This window comes from Gopherus evgoodei, chromosome 4, assembly GCF_007399415.2.
Source record: "Gopherus evgoodei ecotype Sinaloan lineage chromosome 4, rGopEvg1_v1.p, whole genome shotgun sequence".
In the NCBI taxonomy this organism is placed as follows: domain Eukaryota; kingdom Metazoa; phylum Chordata; order Testudines; family Testudinidae; genus Gopherus; species Gopherus evgoodei.
Window position 1 is genome coordinate 144,097,232 of NC_044325.1, and position 25,885 is coordinate 144,123,116.

At 45.5% G+C, this 25,885-nt stretch overlaps 1 protein-coding gene across 3 annotated transcripts; it reads left to right on the forward strand.

Moving 5' to 3' along the window:
* Positions 1–22,861, forward strand: LOC115650944 (C4b-binding protein alpha chain-like). 3 transcript variants are annotated; one of them, XM_030561637.1, is made up of 13 exons: positions 3–283; positions 4,708–4,896; positions 7,985–8,188; positions 9,335–9,523; positions 10,769–10,951; positions 13,199–13,387; positions 14,846–15,028; positions 16,194–16,373; positions 16,851–17,033; positions 17,955–18,140; positions 19,363–19,542; positions 21,205–21,404; positions 22,138–22,861. In XM_030561637.1, exons 1-13 carry the CDS (start codon positions 205–207, stop codon positions 22,291–22,293), a joined length of 2,301 nt encoding a protein of 766 aa, XP_030417497.1. In that variant the 5' UTR covers positions 3–204; the 3' UTR covers positions 22,294–22,861. The 3 variants fall into 3 exon arrangements, with proteins under 3 accessions (XP_030417499.1, XP_030417498.1, XP_030417497.1); XM_030561639.1 differs by lacking the exons at positions 13,199–13,387; positions 14,846–15,028 and having other exon boundaries at positions 1–283; XM_030561638.1 differs by lacking the exons at positions 9,335–9,523; positions 10,769–10,951 and having other exon boundaries at positions 2–283.
* Positions 22,862–25,885: the final 3,024 nt, after the last annotated feature.

Genomic DNA, 25,885 nt, shown 5'->3' on the forward strand with positions numbered 1-25,885 from the left:
GGGCTGGGCAGCATGTGCACCCTCTGCCCATCCCCTTCCTGGGCCCCTGCAGCAGCAGAGCATGGACTCCCACTTCCCCTTGCCTCATGTGCCTAGGGTGGCCATGCCTGGGGTCCGTGTTGCACAGTGCGCAGGGTGAGGAGCAACTTCAGCCCTGCCTGGACTGCGCTGTCACCACCATTCTCTGGGAACTCACCTGGCACCATGATGTCACTTCCCTCTGGCTGGATCCTGCGGCTCCTGGGGACCCTGGTACTCATGCTGCAGCCTGGGGAAGTTCTCAGTGAGTAGGAGGATGAGCCTCTCCCTTCAATCCCATCCCCACCTTCTCCCCTCTCCTGGCTTTCCCCTACGCTCGCACCCCTTGACTCTCCCTTTGCTTCTCTCTGGCAAGCTCCTGGGCGCTTGTGGTCGCTGAAGATCCCATGCCGTTCTTACCGCTCTGATCCTGGTTTCCTGGCCAAATTCCAGCTCTGCCTTGCTACGTTTCTCCTGCAGTTCCAAATGGAGATGGTGCTTTTCTTTCCTTAAGACCCTGTTCCACAAAGCTCTTGAGCACGTGCTTAACTTTAAGCACACAGGTGGTGTTGACTTCCATGGGACGACTCCCATGTTTCAAGCTGAGCGCGCACTGTAAATGCTTGGATGCGACAGGTTGAAAAGAACTGTTTGGCCTGAATGGTTAGCCAGTATGCAGGGTCTTGCAGGCTGTTTCTGTTAGGAGGAGAAATTGATGATGAAGCTCGGTATTTCTCTGATGCAATCCTGTTTATTTAAAGAGAAAGTAGACAAAAGTCCTGATTCCCCGAAACAGTAGGAATCACACCAGAGACAGGTTTCTTGCTCACCGTTCCAAGCCTCGTTCCTGCCAGCACACTACTGAAAAGCTTCTGCTCTCTGTTTTCTCTCAGACCACATTACCAGTGCATTTCTTGCCATCTCCTTGGCTTTCCTGCTCCTTCTCTGTCTGCTTCTGGCTGCCTGGGCAGGTTCTCTCTGCCTGTTCCCTGAGTGCCTCTGTTCACGGACATACATGCACAGAGCCTTCATACAAAACTGGCCAGCCTTGCATGCAGCCTGTGTTTGGGCAGTGACTCCTGCATAGCAGTGGCAAGCTGCATAGACACTTTTTGGCTTGCTAAACCCAGGGTTGTGAGTTCAATCCTTGAGGGGTTCATTTAGGTAACTGGGGTAAAAATCTGACAGGGGATTAGTCCTGCTTTGAGCAGGGGGTTGGACTAGATGACCTCCTGAGGTCCCTTCCAACCTTGATATTCTATGATTCTATGATTTTTTCAAAGACACCATAATGGCCCAACTTAAATGTGTACCACAAATTAAAAAACACAGTAAAAGAACTAAAAAAGAGCCACTGTGGCTTAACAACCATGTAAAAAAAGCAGTGAGAGATAAAAAAGCATCTTTTAAAAAGCGGAAGTCAAATCCTAGCGAGGTAAATAGAAAGGAGCATATACACTGCCCAATTAAGTGTAAAAATATAATAAGAAAAGCCAAAGAGGAATTTAAAGAATGGCGAGCCAAAAACTCAAAAGGTAGTACCAAAATGTTTTTTAAGTACCTCAGAAGCGGGAAGCCTGTTAAACAACCAGTGGGGCCCCTTGATGATCGAGACACAAAAGGAGCGCTTAAAGACAATAAAGTCACTGCCAAGAAACGAAATGAATTCTTTGCTTCAGTTTTCATGGCTGAGGATGTTAGGGAGATTCCCAAACCTGAGCCATCCTTTGTAGGTGACAAACCTGAGGAATTGTCACAGATTGAAGTGTCACTAGAGGAGGTTTTGGAATTAATCGATAAATTTTACAGTAACAGGTCACTAGGACCAGATGGCAATCATCCAGGAGTTCTGAAACAACTCAAATGTGAAATTGTGGAACTATTAATTATGGTTTGCAACCTGTCCTTTAAATCAGCTTCTGTACCCAATGACTGGAAAATAGCTAATGTACCGCCAATATTTAAAAAGGGCTCTAGAGGTGATCCCAGCAATTACAGACGGAGAAGTCTAACGTCAGTACCGGACAAATTAGTTGAAACAATAATAAAGAATAAAATTGTCAGACATATAGAAGAACATAAATTGTTGGGCAAAAGTCAACAAGGCTTCTGTAAAGGGAAATCATGTCTTACTGATCTATTAAAGTTCTTTGAAGGGGTCAACAAACACGTGGACAAAGAGGATCCAGTGGACATAATGTACTTAAATTTCCAGAAAGCCTTTGACAAGATCCCTCACCAAAGGCTCTTAGGTAAATTGAGTTGTTATGGGATAAGAGGGAAGATCCTTTCATGGATTGAGAACTGGTTAAAAGACAGGGAACAAAGGGTAAGAATAAATGGTAAATTTTCAAAATGGAGGGGGTAACTAATGATGCTCCCCAAAGGTCAGTGCTAGGACCAATCCTATTTAATTTATTCATAAATAATCTGGAGAAAGGGGTAAACAGTGAGGTGGCAAAGTTTGCAGATGATACTAAACTGCTCAAGATAGTTAAGACCAAAGCAGACTGTGAAGAACTTCAAAAAGATCTCACAAAACTAAGTGATTGGGCAATAAAATGGCAAATGAAATGTAATGTGGATAAACGTAAAGTAATACACATTGGAAAAAATAATCCCATCTATACCTACAACACAATGGGGGCTAATTTAGCTACAACTAATCAGGACATTAATCTTGGAATCATCATGGATAATTCTCTGAAGAGGTCCATGCAGTGTGAGGTGGTGGTCAAAAAAGCAAACAGGATGTTAGGAATCATTCAAAAAGGGATAGAGTATAAGACAGAGAATATTTTATTGCCCTTATACAAATACATGCTAGACCCACATCTTGAATACTGTGTACAGAAGTGGTCTCCTCATCTCAAAAAAGATATACTGGCATTAGAAAAAGTTCAGAAAAGGGCAACTAATATGACTAGGGGATTGGAACAGGTTCCATATGAGGAGAGATTAAAGAGGCTAGGACTTTTCAGCTTGGAAAAGAGGAGACTAAGAGGGGATATGAATAGGGGTTCTAACGTCTAATAGTGATCAGCATTTCCCTGGTGCCTGATCAGTGTGATTGTGACCGGAATAAGACCACTGCTAATGTAATTGCTACTGAGCATAACTGACTTGGTGAGACAATCTCCATGCGGGATCTGCAGTGCGCAGTCTGCCCAGCCTGACTGAGGCTAGATATACAAGCTGGCTCAGGAACAGGCGTGCTTCTGGCTTGCCTGTGGGGATGTGCACTGAACTGACACCTATTGCAGTTGTGCAACCAGTGTCATGTTTTATTTTTAGAAAAAGAGGAAATTGTCACAGCAGCCTGATTCTCACTGAGCTGAGACAGCCCCATGATGCTGCTGTTAAATGACTTTACCATTGAAAACAGGGATTCTGGTTTAAACCATTCTATAGTTTGAAATTAATTAGAGATTTGGACACTTGGTTATGTCTGTAGGCTGAGCTCATTGCACACACCACTGGGCTTCTTTCGTTCCTCCATTCTCCACCATGAGATCCCTGTGAGCCACCTCCCACCCCGCTCTGTTTCCCACGGGCCGGACTCAAAGCCCTGAAGGGCCACAGTTTGCCCTCCCCTGTTTTAAATGGTACTGGGAGAACAGGCAGTGTTGAGATGGCAGGTATTATGCTAGAAGGTGTTAATGGCTGAGATCAACCAGTTCTTTGATCTATTGACAATTACCAGATGCAAAAGCTCTGTTTGTTCCTCATCCATCTTCCAATTGTCCACATTCCACCAAAACCAATAGGCTTCTGCCTACTGATGCCTAGAAAGCTCCCTGAAATTGTGCAATTGATTGGATGTGGTGTTCAGAAGTTAGCATGTTACCAACATGCAGAAGAGCTCTGTGCAAGCCCTAAGCTTGTGACTTTCACCAATAAAATATTCCCTCACCCACCTGGTCTCTTTCTAATATCCTGGGACCATGACGACTACAACAATGCTGCATGTTACAGACAAACAGAAACACCATCTGGTTTAGGTCAGGGCTTTGCATTTCCCTTTCTAATTCCAAACGCAGGCTAGAATCGTATAGTGACGGCCACCCACATTCCCATTTGTTTTTCTTGTATTTTCCATGCAGTTTCCTTGCAATGACTGAGCTAAATTCTGGGCAATAGGATTGTATGGATCTGAGCTAGGGAGAGTAGAATATGGACCTCTAATTTTCCCCAGCTATGTCTCTCACATCACATTCTTGTAGAGGAGATTTCATCTCAATAGGTTTTCCTAGCCAAGTATGTCCTTATATTCTTCATGTTTTATCCTTAGGTTTGTCAAAGTTAGAATCAGGACTCACAATTTGTCAGACCACTCTGTTTTATTAGCGCAGCGCTCTGCCAATAACACCCAGATAATGTGAGTGGCCATGCAAGACCCAAACTGTCTTATTTATACAGATTAAAGAGCAGGAATTAGACAAAGGGACAAAGAAAGCAAAACAGTAAAATTCACCTGGGGCACAGCATGCATATCCTACTTCCTTACTAACTCTTATTGATCTAAGGCTAATACTTCACCAATAGCCCTTAAACGGTGCAATTGTACTATGTTAATGTCTGTATTCCTGACACCTGGATTGCAGCATTCCAGCAGTTTTGCTTAAAGGTACAGACAAGTTTTCTTTAATCCTTTCTATTTTCACAATATAATTCATTCTACTTTCACAGGTTATTGTGTTGATCCACCTAACATTCCCAATGCTGTTCGGAAGACTGATGTTGGCACATTGATTCCAGCCGGGATGGTGATTAAATATAGCTGCCGCCCAGGTTATCAGCTGATTGCTGGAATTAGGCAAGGGCATGTTACTTGTCTTCAAAATTCGACCTGGTCTTCAGCTCTGAACTTTTGTCAAAGTAAGTATTTGGCCAAATTATCTTTGTTTTAATTGAGCAAATTTAACACCAATGGGGAGACTGTGTTTATAGCCAGCTTGTGTATGGTTCAAAGTGTAGAGATGGGGGTGAGAGAGAAGGAAGGATAGTCAGGGTCTTCTCTTCCTGTTAACACTGGGGATTGCGGTTAGCAATTTGAAGAGCGATCCAGTCTGGCCCCTTTATGCCAAGGAAAAGGTCCAAAGTGACAGAACAGGTCTTTAAATGCCCCGGATCCATCCAGAAGAGGACTCCATCCAAAGCCAACAGTAGGGCTGTCTTCCCAGGATCCTCTTTCAAGGCTTGGGGCAAGTGGTGTGCCAATGGGAGGGATGTGTTGGGGCATTTCACAGCACACAGCACTGTAGAGATTCTGGATAAAGCTGAAGCCAAACCCATAGGCAGCTTGACACAGGTCCCCAGGGCTGTCTGCGTGGAGCAGTTCAGTACTGGGAAGGTAAAACGGTAGCTTAAAGTTTGCATCTACCCCTGGGCTATGAATTCCATGTTATACTTCTTAAAATCTGCCACCTTTCTATGCTTACAGACAGATCTGTTGCCCCCATCCACCATCTCCACCTGCACCTAAAGTAGATAGTGATCAAGATAGATCACAGCATATCATCTGCCTTCTTATACATAGTATGGTCATAACACAGCAGGTGCTAATCACTGAGGGTTCGTCTACAGTACGGGATTATTCCGATTTTACATAAACCGGTTTTATAAAACAGATTGTATAAAGTCGTGTGCACGCGGCCACACTAAGCACATTAATTCGGCGGTGTGCATCCATGGTCCAAGGCTAGCGTCGATTTCCAGAGCGTTGCACTGTGGGTAGCTATTCCATAGCTATCCCATAGTTCCAGCAGTCTCCCCCACCCCTTAGAATTCTGGGTTGAGGGCCCAGTGGCTGATGGGGCAAAAATCATTGTCACAGGTAGTTCTGGGTAAATGTCATCAGTCATTCCTTTCTCTGGGAAAGCAACGGCAGACAATCATTTCGCGCCCTTTTCCCCTGGATTGCCCTGGCAGACGCCATAGCACGGCAACTGTGGAGCCCGTTCAGCTTTTTTTTTTTACAGTCACCGTGTGTGTACTGGATGCCGCGGACAGAGGCGATACTCCAGCGCTACACAACAGCATTCATTTGGTTTTGCATGATAGCAGAGATGGTTACCAGTTGTTCTGTACCGTCTGCTGCTAGTGTAATTTGGCAATGAGATGATGGTTATCTGTCCTTCTGTGCTGTCTGCTGCTATTATGGGAGCCCCTGGCTGAGATCGGCCACGGGCGCAAAAGCAAAACTGGGAATGACTCTCCGAGTCAATCCCTCCTTTATGGTTTCAAAAAATAGAGTCAGTCCTGCCTAGAATATGGGGCAAATATACTAGAGAAGCAGTGTATTAGAGAATACAGCTGCTCTGTGTCAGATCCTGCAGAAATAATGAGCTGCATGCCATTCATGGGGGGTGCCCCTGCAACAACCCCACCCGTTGCTTCCCTCCTCCCCCAACCTTCCTGGGCTACTGTGGCAGTGCCCCCCCCCATTTGTGTCATGAAGCAATAAAGAATGCAGGAATAAGAAACACTGAGTTTTTAGTGACATAAAATGAGGGGGAAGACAGCCTTCTGGTGCTATGATAGTCCAGGCAGGACATTAAGCGGTGTGAGGGAGAGGAGCCCAGCATCCCACTGCTATGACAGTCCAGGCAGTACAGAATCTTTTCTTTATACAGGAAAGGGAGGGGGCTGATGGAGCTCAGCCCCCAGTTCCTATGATGAAGACGGTTACTAGCTGTTCTGTACCATCTACTGGGAATGACCGGGAGTCATTCCTATTTTCACCCAGGCGCCCCCGGCCAGCCTCACCTGAAGCCAGCCAGGAGCACTCACGGGTTCATAAGAAGGACGGTTACCAGTCCTACTACACCATCTGCCACCAGGGGAAGAAGAGGAGCAGATACTCTCTTCACTGCTGCAGTATCGCGTCTACCAGCAGCATTCAGTAGACATAGGGTGACATTGAAAGAAGTCAAGAAACGATTTCTTTCCCTTTTCTTTCACGGTGGGGGGGAGGGAGTAAATTGACGAGCTATTCCCTGAACCACGCTGGACAATGTGTTTAAATCTACAGGCATTGGGAGCTCAGCCAAGAATGCAAATACTTTTCGGAGACTGCTGTGGACTGTGGGATAGCTGGAGTCCTCAGTATCCCCTCTCTCCCTCCATGAGCGTCCGTTTGAGTCTCTGGCTTCCCGTTACGCTTGTCACGCAGCACTGTGTAGCCTGTAGATTTTTTTTTCAAATACTTTGGCATTTCGTTTTCTGTAACGGAGCTCTGATAGAACAGATTTGTCTCCCCATACAGCGGTCAGATCCAGTATCTCCCATACGGTCCATGCTGGAGCTCTTTTTGAATTTAGGACTGCATTGCCACCCGTGCTGATCAGAGCTCCACGCTGGGCAAACAGGAAATGAAAATCAAAATTTCGCGGGACTTTTCCTGTTTACCTGGCCACTGCATCCGAGCTGAGATTGCTGTCCAGAGTGGTCACAGTGGTGCACTGTGGGATACCGCCTGGAGGCCAATACCGTCAATTTGCGGCCACACTAACCCTAATCCAATATGGTAATACCGATTTTAGCGCTACTTCTCTTGTCGGGGAGGAGTACAGAAACTGATTTAAAGAGCCCTTTATAGTGATATAAAGGGCCTCGTAGTGTGGACGGGTACAGCGTTAAATCGGTTTAACGCTGCTAAAATCGGTTTAAACGCGTAGTGTAGACCAGGCCTGAGTCTATCTGTGGTGAAGGCCAAAAATACTCTGCCAGCTGCAATCAGAACAACTGCCCATAAGAACAATGAAAATGAAGGCCCTTGACCCACATGCTGTTTCTGCCCAGGAGAGAAAACTTTCTCTAAAACCAACCCTCTTCAGCAATGTCAAGGAAATGCCAATTTTCCATAGCTTCCAAAGCTTTCGGGTTCATCTGGTAAAATGAATCTGCGGCCACACAATTGTCTTTGCTGTGATTTAACGCTGTTGCTGTTCTTGTTGTTTCTCAGAAGTTCGTTGTCCAGCTCCAGATGTTAACAACGGAACACAGACACCAATGCCTAGACCTGGAGAGGAGACCTATGCACTTGGGGACAACGTTACAATTGAATGTGATTTGGGGTATGGTATCAAAGGCAATAACAACGGAAATGCTCAGATTCACTGTAAACATGATGGCACATGGGATCCTGCCGTACCAGTTTGCGAACCAGGTCAGTGTAAATGGCGGAGAACTGTGATTCTTCCAACTCTGGCCTGGTGGCTCCTGTCCCTGGTGGGCAATCGTCAGCCCGGCTCTGACTGCTAGGCCAGCCTGAGTATGTCCCAGTTCCCTACAGGCTGGGACCCTGAGATTCAGTGCATCTCATAGCAGCCTTTGTTACTGGGGGTAGTATGGAGCTCCTGGTACAGATTAAAGATCCTATCCCCCTATGCTCCTCTTAAGGGAGGATAGTGGTGCAAATGCAAACTGCAGCTCTGTGTCTGAGTAGTGGAGGGGATCAGGTCTCAAAATGCTCAGCACCTGAAAAGAGTTTTAGGCATCCAATTATTTTCCAAAGGCCTTGTGAGGATTTTAGTCACTCAAAGGCATTTTCCAAGCTGTGGGTGTATGTACATGAGCAGCCCTGGGATTAGTTTACCATCATGCTGTCAAATGTGTATTAATTCCATGGGTCACCTCCAATGACTAAAACCATCCACTAAGAACAGCTACATTACCGTTCAGACCTAGTGCTACCCCCTTGTGTCACCCTAACTAACCTCCCCCTTCGCTAGTTTGGAAGAGATGGGCAGCTGGGGATAAGGATGTCTCTGTGTATCTACAGGGAAGGTTCAGTTGTGGGGGTGGGCTGAGGTGTTTGTTGGGGGGCTCAGAGGGTTTGGTAGCTTGGAGGAAGATTGGGAAGTTGGGAGAACTTTTGAGCAGCTGGAGGAGGTTCAGATCTGGATTTGGAGCAGTAGAAGTATAACAGGGCCAATTTACTGAGTCAAGGCCTGACCTTCTAGTCAATGGAAGCTGCAAGCATTCAGCATCTCTCTGGATCATCATCATCATCCCTGTTTCAGTGCTGTTCACGGAGCATGTGAATGACTGTCTCAGCAGCTGAATGGTCACATAAACACTTAACTATCTTTTCATCATTTTTGTGTGTGCTGTCCTGATGCCACACACAGCAAGAGATGAACACCAAGATAGCAGGTTGTTGGCCATACCTGGTGTGTTCTTTCAGGTATTCTGGAAAGACTGCTTTTTGCTGTAATGGCATCAGGAAATGCTGGAATTCTGTCATCTCCTTTTCTTTTTAGAGATTTTTATCTACTGTATAAATAATGTATATTTCTCTCTTCAATTCTAGTTTGTTCCCAACCCCCGAACATCTCCCATGGCCAGCACAATGACTGGGGCAAGAGAGTTTTTGTTGTTGGCTCATCGGTAACTTACAAATGTGACAGAGGCTTCTCACTTGTTGAAAAAGCCTCCATTCAGTGTGTCGCTGGTGATGAGGTCACTCCAACCTGGAGTGAGCCTACCCCTCAGTGTGAAGGTAACTCATTCTGTATTACACTACAAGGACTCGTATTGGGAAAGAGTAGAAAAGATTTTTGAATGACTTGGTGTTATGTGTCCCCATAACCCATGCACCCTTTGCCATCCCATAATGTTCCCAACAACCTACTCCCTGAGATGTGTGCTGCCAGTTTCCTCTCTCACCCAGCGGCCATATATTTGATCTGCTGTTTGACTCACATCCAAGCTAATGCTAGTCCTCCTTTCACACTGATTTCTCAACCACCTGTGCCTGACCCCTATTCTAGCAATTGGTTCCCAGTACAACTATCCTTATAGCATCCCCTAAATCTATAATCCTTCATGTCTGCAACAGCAGTACGTTTGCAGGAACAGTCTGAATCCAAAAAGTTGAAATGACCCCGGTGGCTTGACTTAGCAGCAGGAAGCTGCAGGGAGGAGCAGGCAGCATGGAAGGTGTTCATGTATTGAATGGTGCATTGTCCCATCTCCAGTATTCCCATAATCCCCACCAGGAGACCTGCTAATAGTCAAATTTCATCACAAATCCAGTGCAATAAAAAATGATCTGTTGCGACTGCCTGTGGAAATAAGAACTTTCCTTAAACACAAAGGTCAAGAGCAAGATTAAGAAAATCTGATGTTCTTTTGTGGCCATCTGTTTTCACAATGTTCAAATTGCTTGGAAGATAGAAGCAGCAGTCCTCTATGTATCTTGGCTTTCATTGTTCCCTGTCTGAGACTGAGCACCAACATCTTTGCTGTTTTTCCCTCAGTGGTTGAAAATGGAAGGATGACTACAAAAATATTTCTATTTACATATCGTGTCACTCTTGATTTTTTTTTTGTAACAAAAGCTACCTAGTCAATGGCAGCAAAGAAAGCCAGTGCCTAGGTGACAGTAGATGAAATTTTCCTGTATCAACTTGTGAGTGGGATGTATATAATGATGGGCTATGCTCTGACCACTTCTCTGACACACACACTCAGATCCTGAATAATTACAATGTATAGAGAGGTGATGCGGTGCCAGCACATGCCTGGGCAATGGAGAACTCAGAGTTCTAATCCTGGTTCTGCCATTGCCTTTCTCTCAGGCTTTGGGCAAGTCTCTTTGCTTCTCTGCCTCAGTTTCTCTGTTTGTTAAATAGTTTCCTTCCTTATTTGCCTTGCAAAGGTGTGGGGAGGGTTAATCGGCACTTTAAAAAGACACGCACTAAGTAATTAAAGGATCTGGAAACTCTTGTTTGGTATTTTACAGAGACTCAGTGTCCAGTCCCACGTATTCAACATGGAAGCCTGAAATCTCCACTTCCACATAACTACACGTACAGAACCAGTGTAACGTTTCAGTGTGATCCTGGTTACATCCTCAGGGGCTCTGATAGGATTCAATGCCAAGCTGATGGGAAGTGGTATCCGCAGCTACCCGTTTGTGACCTAGGTAAGTGTGTGACAGAGTAGGGTGATGCTTTGTGGGGTGTCTATATTGGGGCAACTTTCTATAGTCTATAAAACTCATGATGTTGCATGTTGTATCACTGAGTGAATGTGATTGTCTGTTTGTCTTTTCCCTCAAGGCTTCCTTTCTTCCATTTTATGTCTATCTAGGGTGCAGCCTTTTTCTGTTGAAGTTCCTTTCTCACTTTCTTTTGGGAATCAAATGAGCACCAGAGAGTTCAGATCTCAGGGGAAAGCAATTGGTGAGAAAAGACAGGGGCTAATTGCCTGGGTTTAATACTGAAGACCAGGTGCAGTTTGCTGCGGAGAGCAGAGTCTGAGGCCAGTCAACACCAGATAAAAACAGCTCTGAGTTTGGGAGATAATTCGAATGCTAGGGTAGTTAATCTTCATTTGCGGCACTAAACTGGGAAGACTGCAGAGTAGAAAAGCTGGATTTTGATTTCTGAGTTTTTATTCATGGACTGTTTTGATGCCTGTTCTTTCCCAGCTCAGGGGAGGACAAGGAAAACACCTTTTATGCAAGAGAGCAAGAAAGTGCCTGTGACTTTCATTTTACAAAAACTAGACATGCCACCTGAGGTATCCCTGTGACAGCATAGAAGATGGAGATTTCCTTATTTTCATGTGTTTACCTCTAGAAGGGTATGATGGGAATTCACTCACCGATGTTTATAAAGCTCCTCAGAAAGGTCCTCAGAGTTTTAGGCATCCAATTATTTTCAAAGGGCCTTTTGAGGATTTTAGTCACTCAAAGGCATTTTCCAAGCTGTGGGTATATGTATAGGAGCTTCCCTGGGACTAATTTATTATCATGCTATGAAAATGTGTATTAATTCCATGGGTCACCTCCAATGACTAAAATCATCCACTAATAAAAACAATATTATCCTGTGGATGTGCAGACTCACTCCTGCAGCGCCTCCTGCTGGTGACTTCTGGGAATTAGCTCAGTTCCAGCTCTGGAGCGCCCTCTGCAGGCCTGTGATCTGCCTGTCCTCTGGTCCCCACGTCCCTCCCTGGACCCAGTGCCCTTTTACATGGGGTTCTGCCCCCTGGCAGTAACCCTTTTCTTTCAGGGTCTCTCCTCCCTGGGAAACCCCCATCTTCTATCCCCACCTTGCTTCAGTAGATGGCTACTGACAGTCATTGTCTAGCCCCACACCCTGGGGCAGACTGCGGTATCAGCCTACTCATCACTGGCAAGGAGGGTTTGGACCTGCTGCCTTGTCCTACCCCTGGGCTGCTCCCTGTAAGCCCCAGTATCTTTTAGCCCAATGCTAGGCTGCAGCCAGAGGGCTTTCCAGGCTGGAGCTCCCAAGCTCCTCTGCCTTTCCCCAGCCCTGCTTCACGCAGGTACCTTGTATCTAACTCCCTGCAGCCAGGCCCTTCTCCCTCTACAGGCAGAGAGAGACTTATTTCTCCTGGCTTCCTTGGCCTTCTGATAAGGCCCTGTTGCTCAGTTTGGGGCGTGGCCCCAGTAGCAGCCACTTCCCCTAATCAGCCAGGGTTTTACTTTGCCCATCCCAGCCCTCTTCTGGGCTGTTTTAAGCCCTTCAGGACAGGAGCAGGGGACCACCCTGCTACATACCCCTCAGACCTAGTGCTATCCCCTTGTTTCACCCTAACTAACCTCTCTCTTTGCTAGTTTGGAAGAGATGGTCAGCTGGGGATAAGGATGTCTCTGTGTATCTACAAGGAAGGTTCAGTTGTGGGAGTGGGCTGAGGTGTTTGTTGGGGGACTCGAGGGTTTGGTAGCTTGGAGGAAGATTGGGAAGCTGGGAGAACTTTTGAGCAGCTGGAGGAGGTTCAGATCTGGATTTGGAGGAGTGGAAGTATAACAGGGCCAATTTACTGAGTCAAGGCCTGACCTTCTAGTCAATGGAAGCTGCAAGCATTCAGCATCTCTCTGGATCATCATCATCATCCCTGTTTCAGTGCTGTTCACGGAGCATGTGAATGACTGTCACAGCAGCCAAATGGCCGCATAAACACTTAACCATCTTTTCATCATTTTTGTGTGTGCTGTCCTGATGCCATGCACAGCAAGAGATGAACACCAAGATAGCAGGTTGTTGGCCATACCTGGTGTGTTCTTTCAGGTATTCTGGAAAGACTGCTTTTTGCTGTAATGGCATCAGGAAATGCTGGAAATCTGTCACCTCCTTTTCTTTTTAGAGATTTTTATCTACTGTATAAATAATGTATATTTTTCTCTCTTCAATTCTAGTTTGTGCCCAACCCCCGAACATCTCCCACGGCCAGTACAATGACTGGGGCAAGAGAGTTTTTGTTGTTGGCTCATCGGTAACTTACAAATGTGACAGAGGCTTCTCACTTATTGGAAAAGCCTCCATTCAGTGTGTCGCTGGTGATGAGGTCACTCCAACCTGGAGCGAGCCTACCCCTCGTTGTGAAGGTAACTCATTCTGCATTATACTAAAATGACTCATATTGGGAAAAGGTAGAAAAGATTTTTGAATGATTTGGTGTTATGTGTCCCCATAACCCATGCACCCTCTGCCATCCCATTGCTGACCACTCCTTTCCAGTGCCTTAAATGTTCCCAACAACCTACTCCCTGAGATGCACACTGTAGGTTTCCTCTGTCACCCAGCACCCATATACACCTCCACCCCGCTATAACGCGACTCGATATAACACGAATTTGGGTATAATGTGGTAAAGCAGTGCTCGTGGGCGGGGGGCTGCGTGCACCGGCGGATCAAAGTAAGTTCAATATAATGAGGTTTCACCTATAAAGCGGTAAGATTTTTTGGCTCCCATGACAGCGTTATATCAGGATAGAGGTGTATGTGATCTGGTGTTTGACCCACATCCAAGCTAATACTTGTCCTCCTTTCACACTGATTTCTCCACCACCTGTGCCTGACCCTTATTCTGGCTACTGGTTCCCAGTACAGGTGTCCTGACTGCATCCCCTTAAGCCTATAATCCTCCCAATCTGCAATAGCAGTACGTTTGCAGGAATAGTCTGAATCCAAAATGTTGAACTGACTCTGGTGGCTTGATTTAGCAGCAGGAAGCTGCAGGGAAAAGTGGGCAGCATGGAAGATGTTCATGTATTGAATACTACATTATCCCATCTCCAGTATTCCCATATTCCCCACCAGGAGACCTGCTAATAGTCAAATTTCGTCACAAATCCAGTGCAATAAGAAATGATCTGTTGCGACTACCTGTGGAAATAAGAACTTTTCTTAAACACAAAGGTCAAGAGCAAGATTAAGAAGATATGATGTTCTCTTGTGACCATGCGTTTTCACAAAGTTCAGATTGTTTGGAAGATAGATGCAGCAGTCTTCTACGTGTCTTGGCTTTCATTGTTCCCTGTCTTAGACTGAGCACCGACATCTTTGCTGATTTCCCTCAGTGGTTGAAAATGGAAGGATGACTACAAAAAAATTTGTATTTACATATAGTGTCACTCTTGAGTTTTCTTGTAGCAAAAGCTACCTAGTCAACGGCAGCAAAGAAAGCCAGTGTGTAGGTGACAGTAGATGAAATTTGCCTGGATCAATTTGTGAGTGGAATATATATAATGATGGGCTATGCTCTGACCACTTCTCTGACACACACACTCAGATTCTGAATAATTACAACACATGGAGAGATAATGTGGTGCCAGCACATGCCTGGGCAATGGAGAACTCAGAGTTCTGATCCTGGTTCTGCCATTGTCTTCCTCAAAGGCTCTGGGCAAGTCTCTTTGCTTCTCTGCTTCCGTTTCTCTGTTTGTAAAATAGTTTCCTTCCTTATTTGCCTTGCAGAAGTGTGGGGAGGATTAATCAACACTTTAAAAAGATGTGCACTAAGTAATGAAAGAATCTGGAAAGCATTGTTTGGTGTTTTGCAGAGACTCAGTGTCCAGTCCCACATATTCCACATGGAAGCCTGAAATCTCCACTTCCACATAGCTATACGTACAGAACCAGTGTAACGTTTCAGTGTGATCCTGGTTACATCCTCAGGGGCTCTGATAGGATTCAATGCCAAGCTGATGGCAAGTGGTATCCGCAGCTACCTGTTTGTGACCTAGGTAAGTGTGTGACAGAGTAGAGTGATGCTTTGTGGGGTGTCTATATTGGGGCAACTTTCTATAGTCTATAAAACTCATGATGTTGCATGTTGTATCATTGAGTGAATGTGATTATCTGTCTGTCTTTTCCCCCAAGGCTTTCTTTCTTCCATTTTATGTCTATCTAGGCTGCAGCCTTTTTCTGTTGAAGTTCCTTTCTCACTTTCAGTTGAGTGCCAGAGAGATCAGACCTCTGGGAAAAGCAAATGATGAGAAAAGACAGCGGGTAATTGCCCGGGTTTAATACTGAAAGACCAGGTGCAGCTTGCTGTGGAAAGTAGAGTCTGAGGCCAGTCAACACCAGATAAAAACAGCTCTGAGTTTGGGAGGTAATTCAAATGCTGGGGCAGTTAATCTTCATCTGCGGCACTAAACTGGGAAGACTGCAGAGTGGAAAAGCTGGATTTTGACTTTGGGGGGTTTTATTCATGGAATGTTTTGGTGCCTGTCCTTTCCCAGCTCAGAGGAAGACAAAGAAATGACCTTTCCTGCAAGAGAGCAAGAAAGTGCCTGTGACTTTCATTTTACATAAGCTAAACACACCACCTGTGGTGTCCCTGTGACAGCATAGAAGATGGAGATTCCTTATTTTCCAGTGTCTACCTCTAGAAGGGTATGATGAGAATTCACTCACCGATGTTTATAAAGCTCCTCAGAAAAGCTGCTATACAAATGGAAATTTGCTATAAGATCCTAACTCTTTATTCCATCTTTTCATAAGGGAAAACTTACTGTTTTCAAGGAAGGTGATGTGTTTAACAGTGTAACGGTTCTCCTTTTAATTCCATGCAGGGGCTAGCATCACACCACTTCACTACAGATTACTGCTATTCATGCTTCTCATTGCTTGCTGTTGTTATCCCCTGTGAAGCAGGTAGTCATTGCAGTTTGTGTCCCCTCCCCTCGTAACTTTGCATTGTCACGTACCGCAGCCCACAATTCTGCCCTACTTGGTTTTGCGGTTACTGAACCAAGTTCTGCTCTCAGTGCAGTGGTGAGCAGAATGTAGGCCACTGATTTCCACAGCTGGGTCTCACATGCCACATTCTTAGAAGGATGCTTCACTCTCCATAGGTTTCAGGGTTAAATGACTTTTACAGGTCCCTGTCTTGTTTTGGATTGTTAGGGAGATGTTCCTACCCGCCAGTGCTTGCATACGCTGACAGAAGCGATCAGAGAGAGTTTCTAGTTGGTACTGTAGTGACCTACTCCTGCAGACCAGGTTACACACGCATCCCTGGAGTATCTTCTCATGTCACTTGTTTTACAAATTTTACCTGGTCTAAAGTCTCAGAACTATGTCAGAGTAAGTAACTCAATTTTTGCCTGAATTTTCTTTGCTTTAGTTGATATACAGATTGAAGAGCAATTAATACCTTCTTGTGGCGGGGAGGGAGGGAACACTTTGGCACCTGGCTGGCCCCGAGGTGCTGAGCACTTGCAGATCTGACTACAGCTGGAGTTGTGGGTGCTCAGCACCTCTGAAAATCAGGACACATTGAGCAATTGGCTGTGTGAATGTGTCTGTACCGTAGACATGGTGATACCAGTGTGATGTGATGAACTGCATTTACTGTACAACTTTTCACCTGCTCAGCTGTTCTCTGCCCACTAGCCCTAATCAGATAGGAGAACTTTGAACACCTTAATTTTATAAGCAGCCCCAAACATCACACTCACACACGTATATTACATACATAACATTAAATACTGTGGCAAATGTGACTTTTTTCTTCTATCTTATTCTGAAAAAAATATCTAAAACTCTGTTGGTGTTGCTCAGAGACTCGTTGTCCAAAGCCCGTGGTTGAAAATGGAAAACAGATCTCTCCAGTGGAAACTGAATATACGTATGCCAACCGTGTTGTGTTTCAATGTGATCCTGACTACATCCTCAGAGGCAGTGAGGGGATTGTGTGCCGGAGCGATGGGATGTGGCACCCTCCAGTACCATTTTGTGATAAAAGTGAGTATAAACGGGAAGAGAGCCTACCGTTCAGAAGAAATGTGCTGCCATTGATCGTAATAACAACAACGGGAAGGCTGCCTCCTTACCTCTCAACTTCTAGGGGGATTATTAGAAGGATCATGAGAGGTTATTAATAAATACCAAATAAATGACCTCGTCCAATTCTGGGGGAGGGGGAATCAACATCTAAGTATTCCCTACAGTCTAAACTCCAAGCCTGCTTCTGGCTGAAGGTTAAATGTGCCAGCTGAAGGAACTCCCACCCCTTTGCATAGATTATTGAAGAGTCTTAGATCTCTCTTTCCGTAAGTTTTTTCATAATGACTTTGCTTAATTTGTGCCAGGGCTGAGCCCTGGCCCCTCTGGGCTTGGCAGTTCAGAGCCCCAGCCCCTCTTGTCTTGCTGCATCAGTTATGAAAGTTAAAAAAAAATTTGTTTGAGCCCCGGCACCTCTTTAATTACAAATTAAGCACTGCCTAATGTTCAGCCTAAATTTTCCTTTTCTTAATTTCCTCCTATTAGTCCTGGCTCAGCCCCCTTGTAACATCCTCTACAATCACTCCCCTTCTTCATTCAGTGTGGATGGGTGGCAGGAGTGAGATAGTTCTTACACTGAGGGAGATGTTATGGGCAGTGAGACTGAGACACTTGTTGGGGGAAGCAGGGAGGGTTGGTAGGTTGCAGGAGGGTTGGGATGTTTGTCTAGGAGATTCTGGAAGGATTAAGCACTATGGAGGGGGGTCAGACCACTATACTGATCTTTCAAGCAGCTGACCATCAACTGCCCCCGTTAAAGAGAATTTACCTATGGTCTAAATACCAAATGCTGGATTCCCCTGTAACTTCATGGGCTGCCCTAGTTGTTGCTGAGTCAGTGAGAGGAGCATCAGGTCTTACATTGTTTCTATCCATGTGTAGCCTGTGGCCGACCTCCAACTCTCATGAACGGGCTGCACAATGGTGGGATGAAGGAATATTTCCCCTATGACTCACAAGTGACCTATAGCTGCGGACAAGGTTTATCACTGATTGGAGAGTCCTCCATTTATTGCACATCTGATGGGGTAAATATGATGTGGAGCGGGCCTGCCCCGCAGTGCAAAGGTAAGTCGTTCTCCATAACTCTAAATTACAAAGAGTAGAGGGTACTTTCAGGAGACCCAGGTATAACATCCCAACCCTTTTTGTAAGTGGGGCTGAAAATGAGCAGAGCTGTCTGCCACTCCTAATCCCTCCCACAATCATCTTTGAAGTCCAGGATTACCGCTGACGTGGGTGGTGAAAAGCTGGGGTGCGGGGGTGGGGGGTGGCTACGGCACTCAGGCTGCACTGACCCAAGGTATCCTCATCCGTATGGCTCCCTGGGTGGAAACTAAAGCTTTGGGTGGAGCATTATCCCTCCTGGTCTGGTGGCAAATCTCACCCTGGAGTGCAGATGGCTCCACTGCTGTGCTGGCTGCAAACTGCCAGAGCCGAATAGATCCCACAGCTGTTAAAATAACCAGGTAAATCTTCCAATTTCCATGTGAAGGAGCTCAGCAGGGACAGCTGTTCTTGCAACCCACATGGAATAATGAGTGCAGTAGGAGCAGCAGGATTCCCCTGCGTGCAGGAGATGCTTAACACGTACAGCCTGGCAGGTGCATCAGAGGATTTGCGAATGGGCTCTGAGCTACTAGCCCCAGGCAGAGCTAGAAAGCAGCTAAGGAGGGTTATGGTGCCCCACCTAAACTGTTGGCCTGGAACCACCACTGAACCTCCTCTGCCACAGACCGCTGTTGTCAAACATATAAAAATTACCCCCTACTGATTTTGTCACTCGCCAGTGTCACCAGCCAATGGACCTTTGTCCCAGCTGATGCATGAGTCTCACTCCCAGTGACTTTTCCCCCCTACCCAATGACCCATCTCCTGGATCTAGTTCCCAACCCAGTTGTCCTGGAATCATCCCTTTAGGTATGGGTCCCTCTGGATGCAACATCAGGGAGTGTTTGAGGGAACAGCCTGATTCCAAAAAATGGAATAACCCTGGTGCCTTGATTTGGCGATAGGAGGCTGGGAAAAAAGAGACCAGCATTGAAAGCATTCACCCACATACCGAACCTGCCATATAAAGTTATCCCCTCCCAATAGTCTCAATATCATTGTGAATTGTCTGCTAAAAGGTCAAGAATCTGATATTCTTATGTAGCTTTTGTTTTGTTTTGTTTTTTTACCCTCCATTTCTAGCATGCTTCGAAACAGATCAGTTGCTATTTAAGTGTATTGGCCTTGATTTGTTCCCTGTCTCAGATGTAGAACTAACCATTTAGTTATTTTCCTTCAGTGGTTCGCTGTCCGAGGCCAGAGGTTGAAAATGGAAAAATGATGAGTACAAGACAAGCGTTCACATACAATGTCACTGTTCGGTTCTCTTGCAAGGAAGGCTACCTGCTCCATGGCAGTAGAGTGAGTCAGTGTCAGGATGACAACACCTGGAATCCTCCTGTGCCAAGTTGTCAGCCAGGTAAGTGTAAATGATAAACTGAGGTATGGCGATTAGTCTGGCACGTGTACACTGAGCCCTAGTAACAGCACCATAGGGGGAGAGGTGGTCTGAGCGCAGCACTGAAAACCAAGGCCCTTAAGTTCTTACCCTCTTCCTGCCCCAGGCCAGTCTCCCTGGGTGACTTGAGCAAGGGATTTCTCCTCTCTGCCTCCATTTCCCATCTGTAAAAATGGAGATCATGGATCCAAGCTACCTTGAAGAGGTGTTATGAGGACTAGTTAGGAAAGTACTTGAAAGAACGATGCTAATTATGACTAATCACACATTGCTGAAACTCTCCTGGCTGTATCGTGGAAGGGAACCCAAAAAATCAAATATTTATCAATGGAATATATATTTAATAGGATAAGGACCAAGCAACCCCGGTGTTTAGGTCCAAGAAGCTTTCTTCAGGAGTGGATCAGCTTTAATGATGGATTTTTCCAGTTTAGAAAAGGTGCTTATCAAGGACCCCAGGCTGCTTGTACCAAAATCTGAAAAAGTGAGGCCTTGTACTCCTCAACTGAGTCAATGCCAATGAACAGCAATGACATCTGAGCCTGCAAAAAAAAAAAACAACCAACAGCCTCTGACTGCCCCTTAATCAATTTGATATTGACTAGCCCTTCCTTGGCCGGAGTGGCTGAGTGTGCGAATCCTCAAGTATGACAAGTCTGGCTCCATAGAGTCACAGACTTGAAGCTCACCAAGGCAGACTCAGCCTTTCTTCCTTTGGAGGTAGACACATTCAGTTCTGTAGAGATTGCTGTGTGGGGGTTGGAGGTGAGATAAAGGAGTGGTGGGGGCTGATTTCCAGATGAAACTTTAAGGACTCAGGGACTGAGTCTCATTTAAACTAAGCCCCTCTCTGTTGCCAGAGGCCTTAGTGTGCATGAAAATCAGGTTCTTCATTCAGGTCTGCATTCTGTAGACAGTCCTCAAATAGCCCTTCATGCTTACTACCCCCAGAGGTGGTTGTTTCACTGGGGAAGGGGTTCCTTACTGTTATCTAAGGGGTCTGTACAGAGCCAGTCACTGGGGTCTCTAATCAAAGCCTTTGGCATCCTGCAGGATGAGTGTCACTACAGAAGCTTAAGACACTGTTAAGGACCAAGTTCTGCCCTTGGCTCCACCTGTGTAAATCCAAGGCAACTCCACTGACTTGCAATTGTCCCTCACTGCAACAGGGGTGGGGGGCTAATTCTGCAGTACACCAAAGAGGCTATTTAGAAGGCGGCCACAAGTGTGCAAGGGAGTGAACTTCACATTCACAATTGTCCCAAGGCTGCCAGTAAAACTTCCTTAAATGAACCAACAAAGCACCTGTGCTCTGCTGTCCCAAGTGTGGTGTTTCAGCTGCCGATGACTCCATGAAATGGCCATGATACACAGTACTGGGCGGGATTTCATTCATGCCCTTTTCTTGTTGAACTCATGATGTTTGGTTTTTTCCAGTGAGTCACTATGAGTGTGATGTTAAAAGTAGTTTATTCCTCTGATTAAACCAGAACAGCTGGAGTGAAGTAAACCAAGGGCACGGGGCCTTAAGTAGAGCTGCCGCTTTCCATTACAGGCAATAAGCAGAACTCACAGTGCATCTCCTCTCACTGAACTGCCTCCTCGTCTGCTTTTTCCTTTCAGTTCAGTGTTCAAAGCCAGATGTGCAGAATGGAAGAATGGTCAATGCATTAGATGAGAAAATGTGGTACAATGTAAATGAAAGCATTACTTTCAAATGCTCTCCCGGGTACCATTTTTCAGACCATTGGTACCTGCCTACAACAGACAGCTTGAGCATTACTTGCTCTGCCAGCGGCAACTGGACAGCATTACCCAAATGTGTAAGTATGACACTCCAGAGGGTTTTGTTGAAGTAATAACAAAACAATGTTTTGCATTTCTAAAGTCTTAGTCCTCATTCTTTTAATGACTCAATGGGACCAAGTAGGGAGATGTGCCATTGATACAATAGAAGGGGAAAATGAATTGATCTGAAAGCAAAAGAATGTCCTTCCTCCATCCCATCCTTTCTTGTGCTTTGAAGTAGGAGATTTTCTCTCTTTGTAGCACCTATTCCATGCCAAAAAAAAGAAAAAATTCGTAAAATGTGGTAGGTAAAAATCACACAGGATGGAAACTTGGACATATTATAAAATAGAATGGCTTCCAATGCAGTCTAGGGTATGAGACCTGGCATATCTTCTGCTGGGCTAGGGCACAGTATAAAGCAAATTTATGACTGTTTTAATGAGTAGTTGCCAGTGTGCTTAGTACTGTGAAACTGTAAATGGAGGCCTGGTTCTGGCTCAAGGAGTTGACAATCCAGGTGCCTGATTCTGCAAGTTGTTCAGAACTTTCTCAAAGTTTCTTAGAACTATCAGCCCCTATAGACGTCAATAAAATTGTAAGTGTGAAGGCCTTTTCAGTATCAGGTCTGTGTCAGACAGACTGTATGATACAGATATGTGTAACACGCTGACTGAGGGTTCAAACCCAAAAAGGAGCAAGCATACTTCAAAGGTAAATTCTTCTCTTCTCCAGCATAATCCCATTCCCTCGTTCTCTGTTTAATAGAAAAAGCAAAGCAATACTGAAGAATGCACAGGAGCACGTGAAAGTAAAGAGTTTCTCCATTGTGATGTGCCTCTGACAGAACTGAGAACCCTGCTGGAACTGAAGAAACTGTATCTGGAGATTCAGAAACTGAAGCGGGAGATTAAAAAATTGTAATGACTAGCTGAAATCTGTGATCCTAATTGTGTTAGGAAAGGCAAGCAAGTAGAGGAACTAGATTGAACTGTATGAACTGGAGGTTTATTTTCATACAAGCTTCAGACCCTATGCAGCTGGAAATTTACGGCAACAACCTTCAGCTTTGCCATAATTGCTGCTTACATTTAGCTTTTATGCATTATAACACATACATTCACAGTGGGTGTATGGCTCTTCTGCTGTCTGATTTACATTAATCTTAAGGGCAGTGATGTTCATAGCTGCCCGTGCACCATTGAAAATCTAAGGGATAGCAAAGCAATCTTCCCTGTCCTCTTGATTTAAACTCAGCTCAGCAGACTTTCTTCTCAATCTGACCAGATCTAGTTTTGATTGATACCAGTGTTATCACCTGAGGCATTTTTATATCTAATCACACTTAAGAGTAGATGGTAGAAATTTAACTGTAGAGAAACAACCTGCTAAGCCATTTTCCCATTGCCCGATAAATGGACCTGTACCTTTTGAGATCAAGTAATTATTCCTGCATTCCACGGCTACAATAAAATGCAATTGTTACAACTGCTGATTGATTGTGTGTGTGGTTTTTTGGTTTGTTTGTTTTTTATATCTTTATCCCACTGGCTACAAGACCTAAAAATCCTCAATGTGTTTAAAGGCTCCTTTTCTTAGGAGTGAAAAACCGTCTCGATCTAGTGAACAGTCTCAGCAGGGACTGCAAGAACAGAGCAAGCAGTGAAGACTGGCTTTTCCTCTCATGTGGAGAAGCTCATGGTTGAAGCATACTGGGGAAGTAGCATAGGAGACAGCAGCTTGCTGTACCCGTTCTGTGGAATATCAGGAAACATCTGTCTACAGCACTGTTAGGCTGATATCTACTCCTGTTTATGGAGCTGGTGAGTAGAGTCAGATCCCCAAAATAACAAAGATGAATTTAATAATAATTGGAGATATACCAATCTCCTAGAACTGGAGGGGACCTTGAAAGGTCATTGAGTCCAGCCCCCTGCTTTCACTAGCAGGACCAAGTACTGATTTTTGCCCCTAATGGCCCCCTCAAGGATTGAACTTACAACCCTGGGTGTAGCATGCCAGTGCTTAAACCACTGAGCTATTCCTCCCCAAAAAGATGAGTTTCACCCAGAGAATGAGTAGAAACATGGGCAGCTCTAGGGATTTTGTCACCCCAAGCACGGCAGGCAGGCTGCCTCCAGCGGTTTGCCTGCGGAGGATCCACTGGTCCCGTGGCTTCAGCGGACTGCGGGAGGTCCACCGAAGCCGTGGGACCAGCAGACCCTCCATAGGCAAGCCGCCGAAGGCAGCCTGCCTGCCGCCCTTGCGGCGCCGGCAGAGCGCCCCCCGCCGCTTGCCGCCTCAAGCACGCACTTGGCGTGCTGGGACCTGGAGCCGCGCCTGAGTAGAAAGGATCCTTTGGTAACTGCCAACGCTGTGTTGGCCAGAAAAGTAAGTGCTACATCCCCTTCCACTGAGAATCGGTGGCTGTATAAAGGCGCCGATTGAAAGAAAGCTGCAGAGAAGTAACATATAGGTCCAGAAGTTCCCTCCACCTCAAAATTGTAGCTTTGTGAGCTACTGAGCTCTAAGGGGGCATCATACTCTCACAGGGTACAGCAAATTGTATTTCCAGGAAGGTGTCAGATGGGGACAAGGGACAGAAAGCAGCTGAACTCTGCATTAGGAGCTCCTTAGAAGCTGGTGCTTGGCTGTGCTGAATCAGTGCAACTCTGGCTGCCTAGCCTACTTTTGGGTGACACTAGCTGCCTGTTCCCCCCATACTCTGGAGAAGCCCTCTCTGCCCCAAACCAGTCTCTGCCACCAGGAAGGGACTTAGGATTTAATTTGACTTAATCTATTGCATCTCTCTCTGTTACTCCTCTAACCTGAGCTTTTGTCTGTAGACAAGGACCAGTTGAGGCCATTCACTAGCGATCCATTTAGGTGGCATGAACCAAGTCAGCCTGGGCCTCTAATCACCATTTCTCAAGGTGAGTAATACATTATGTAACCCACACACTTTCTGGGTGTGGTGTTCTGTCCTATCTAGTGGTACCAAGACCACTTAAAGAGAGATAAAATGCATGTGCTCTACAGCCTTACGTAACAGCCAGTTGGCCTTTAGCTCATACAGTAGGCAGCTCCTGCACTAAGGTCCCATATTCAATTCTGTCTGCTGACATTCGGTGTCTGTTAGTGTTACAATTACACTGTGAGCAACTCCAGAGACTAATCTTCTAGACCTTTTAATTTAAAGAGTGAATGTGGTTATACAGAGGGATTCAATGTCTAGCCTATAACACAGCTGGGGTTGATTACTAGGGTTTATTCCTGTTAAAAATTGTGCTACTTGCACTCTTGGCAGTGAAAGATCAGTGAGAAAAGAGAGGGTTAAAAGTTATCTCTGATGAAAATAACATACTGTGTGTGCTCTGAAATTTAAAATGTGCATGCTTATGTAAATTGGTTTGAATATTTAGTAGTAGTAGTAACATCACTGACCAAATGCATGACCCTGAATGGCAGCCACCTGGATGTTTTAGAGAGCATCTTCCACTGAGCAATATGTGAAAAGAGAGCTTTTCTGTTCATCTGTCCTGGATATTTATACAACTCTCATCACTGTGGTATCTAGCCATTGGGTCATGGTTAGGAAGCAGCCTGGAACAGAAGAGATGGAGAGGAATGCAAAGTGGGCGATCTGTTCCTCGCTATTGAAATGTGCACAGACAACTCTGGAGAGTGAAGTTCTTCATTTATCCTCAACACCAATACAGCACAGGTAGCAGCAGGGCCAGCTTTAGGCCTATTCCACCAATTCCCCAGAATTGGGCCCTGAGCCTAAGAGGGCCCCGCGCCCAGTGAGAATCTCTTCCTTGGCTAGAGGTGCCTTTTTAACTTTTACTCACCTGGCGGCACTCCGGGTCTTCAGTAGCACTTCGGCGGTGAGTCCTTCAGTGCCGTCGAAGACCTGGAGAGAGTGAAAGACCCGCCGCTGAAGACTCAGAGCACCACCTGGTGAGCACAAGCCCCACATGTTTTATTACATGTAGTTTTTTTTTTCATAGTCATCCCTGCTGGGGCCCTGTCGAAACTGTTCAAATTGGACCCCGCACTTCCTAAAGCCAGCCCTGCTTGTGTGTCTGTGGCCACGTTGCTGAGTTCTCAGTTTATTTTGCCAATTTGCAATTTTGCCAAAGGAAACACAATATCAAAACATGAATGTTTATTGCCCATCCCTGTCCCTTGCTAAATTAGATAATCCAGTTTCTGAGCCTGTAACACACACATTATATAAAGCTTCTTTTCTCATATCTCTGCCAAATGTTTGCATGCTCCAATGGAAAAAAAAAATCTGCAGTGAGGACAGATGTTCAAGTCTTCACAATGCTATTCACCATGCTGAGCTCTTTCGAAAATAAAGCCCAAGGGTGTGTGTTTTGGTATTTCAGTTCCTTTGCCGCTTGTGTTAACGGTGACTTTAGGCATAACCTCCCGTTTGTGTTTGCTGTGAGCAACTGGCTTCAGACTGAGCCAGCCCCGCCCCTTGTCTCCAGACCCCGCCTCCAACCGG

Coding starts and splice junctions, on each gene's coding strand:
- LOC115650944 (XM_030561637.1), top strand. CDS start 205: ATGATGTCACTTCCCTCTGGCTGGATCCTGCGGCTCCTGGGGACCCTG. Junction 4,897..7,984: donor AGCTCTGAACTTTTGTCAAA/GTAAGTATTTGG, acceptor GTTGTTTCTCAG/AAGTTCGTTGTCCAGCTCCA. Junction 21,405..22,137: donor GGACAGCATTACCCAAATGT/GTAAGTATGACA, acceptor TCTGTTTAATAG/AAAAAGCAAAGCAATACTGA.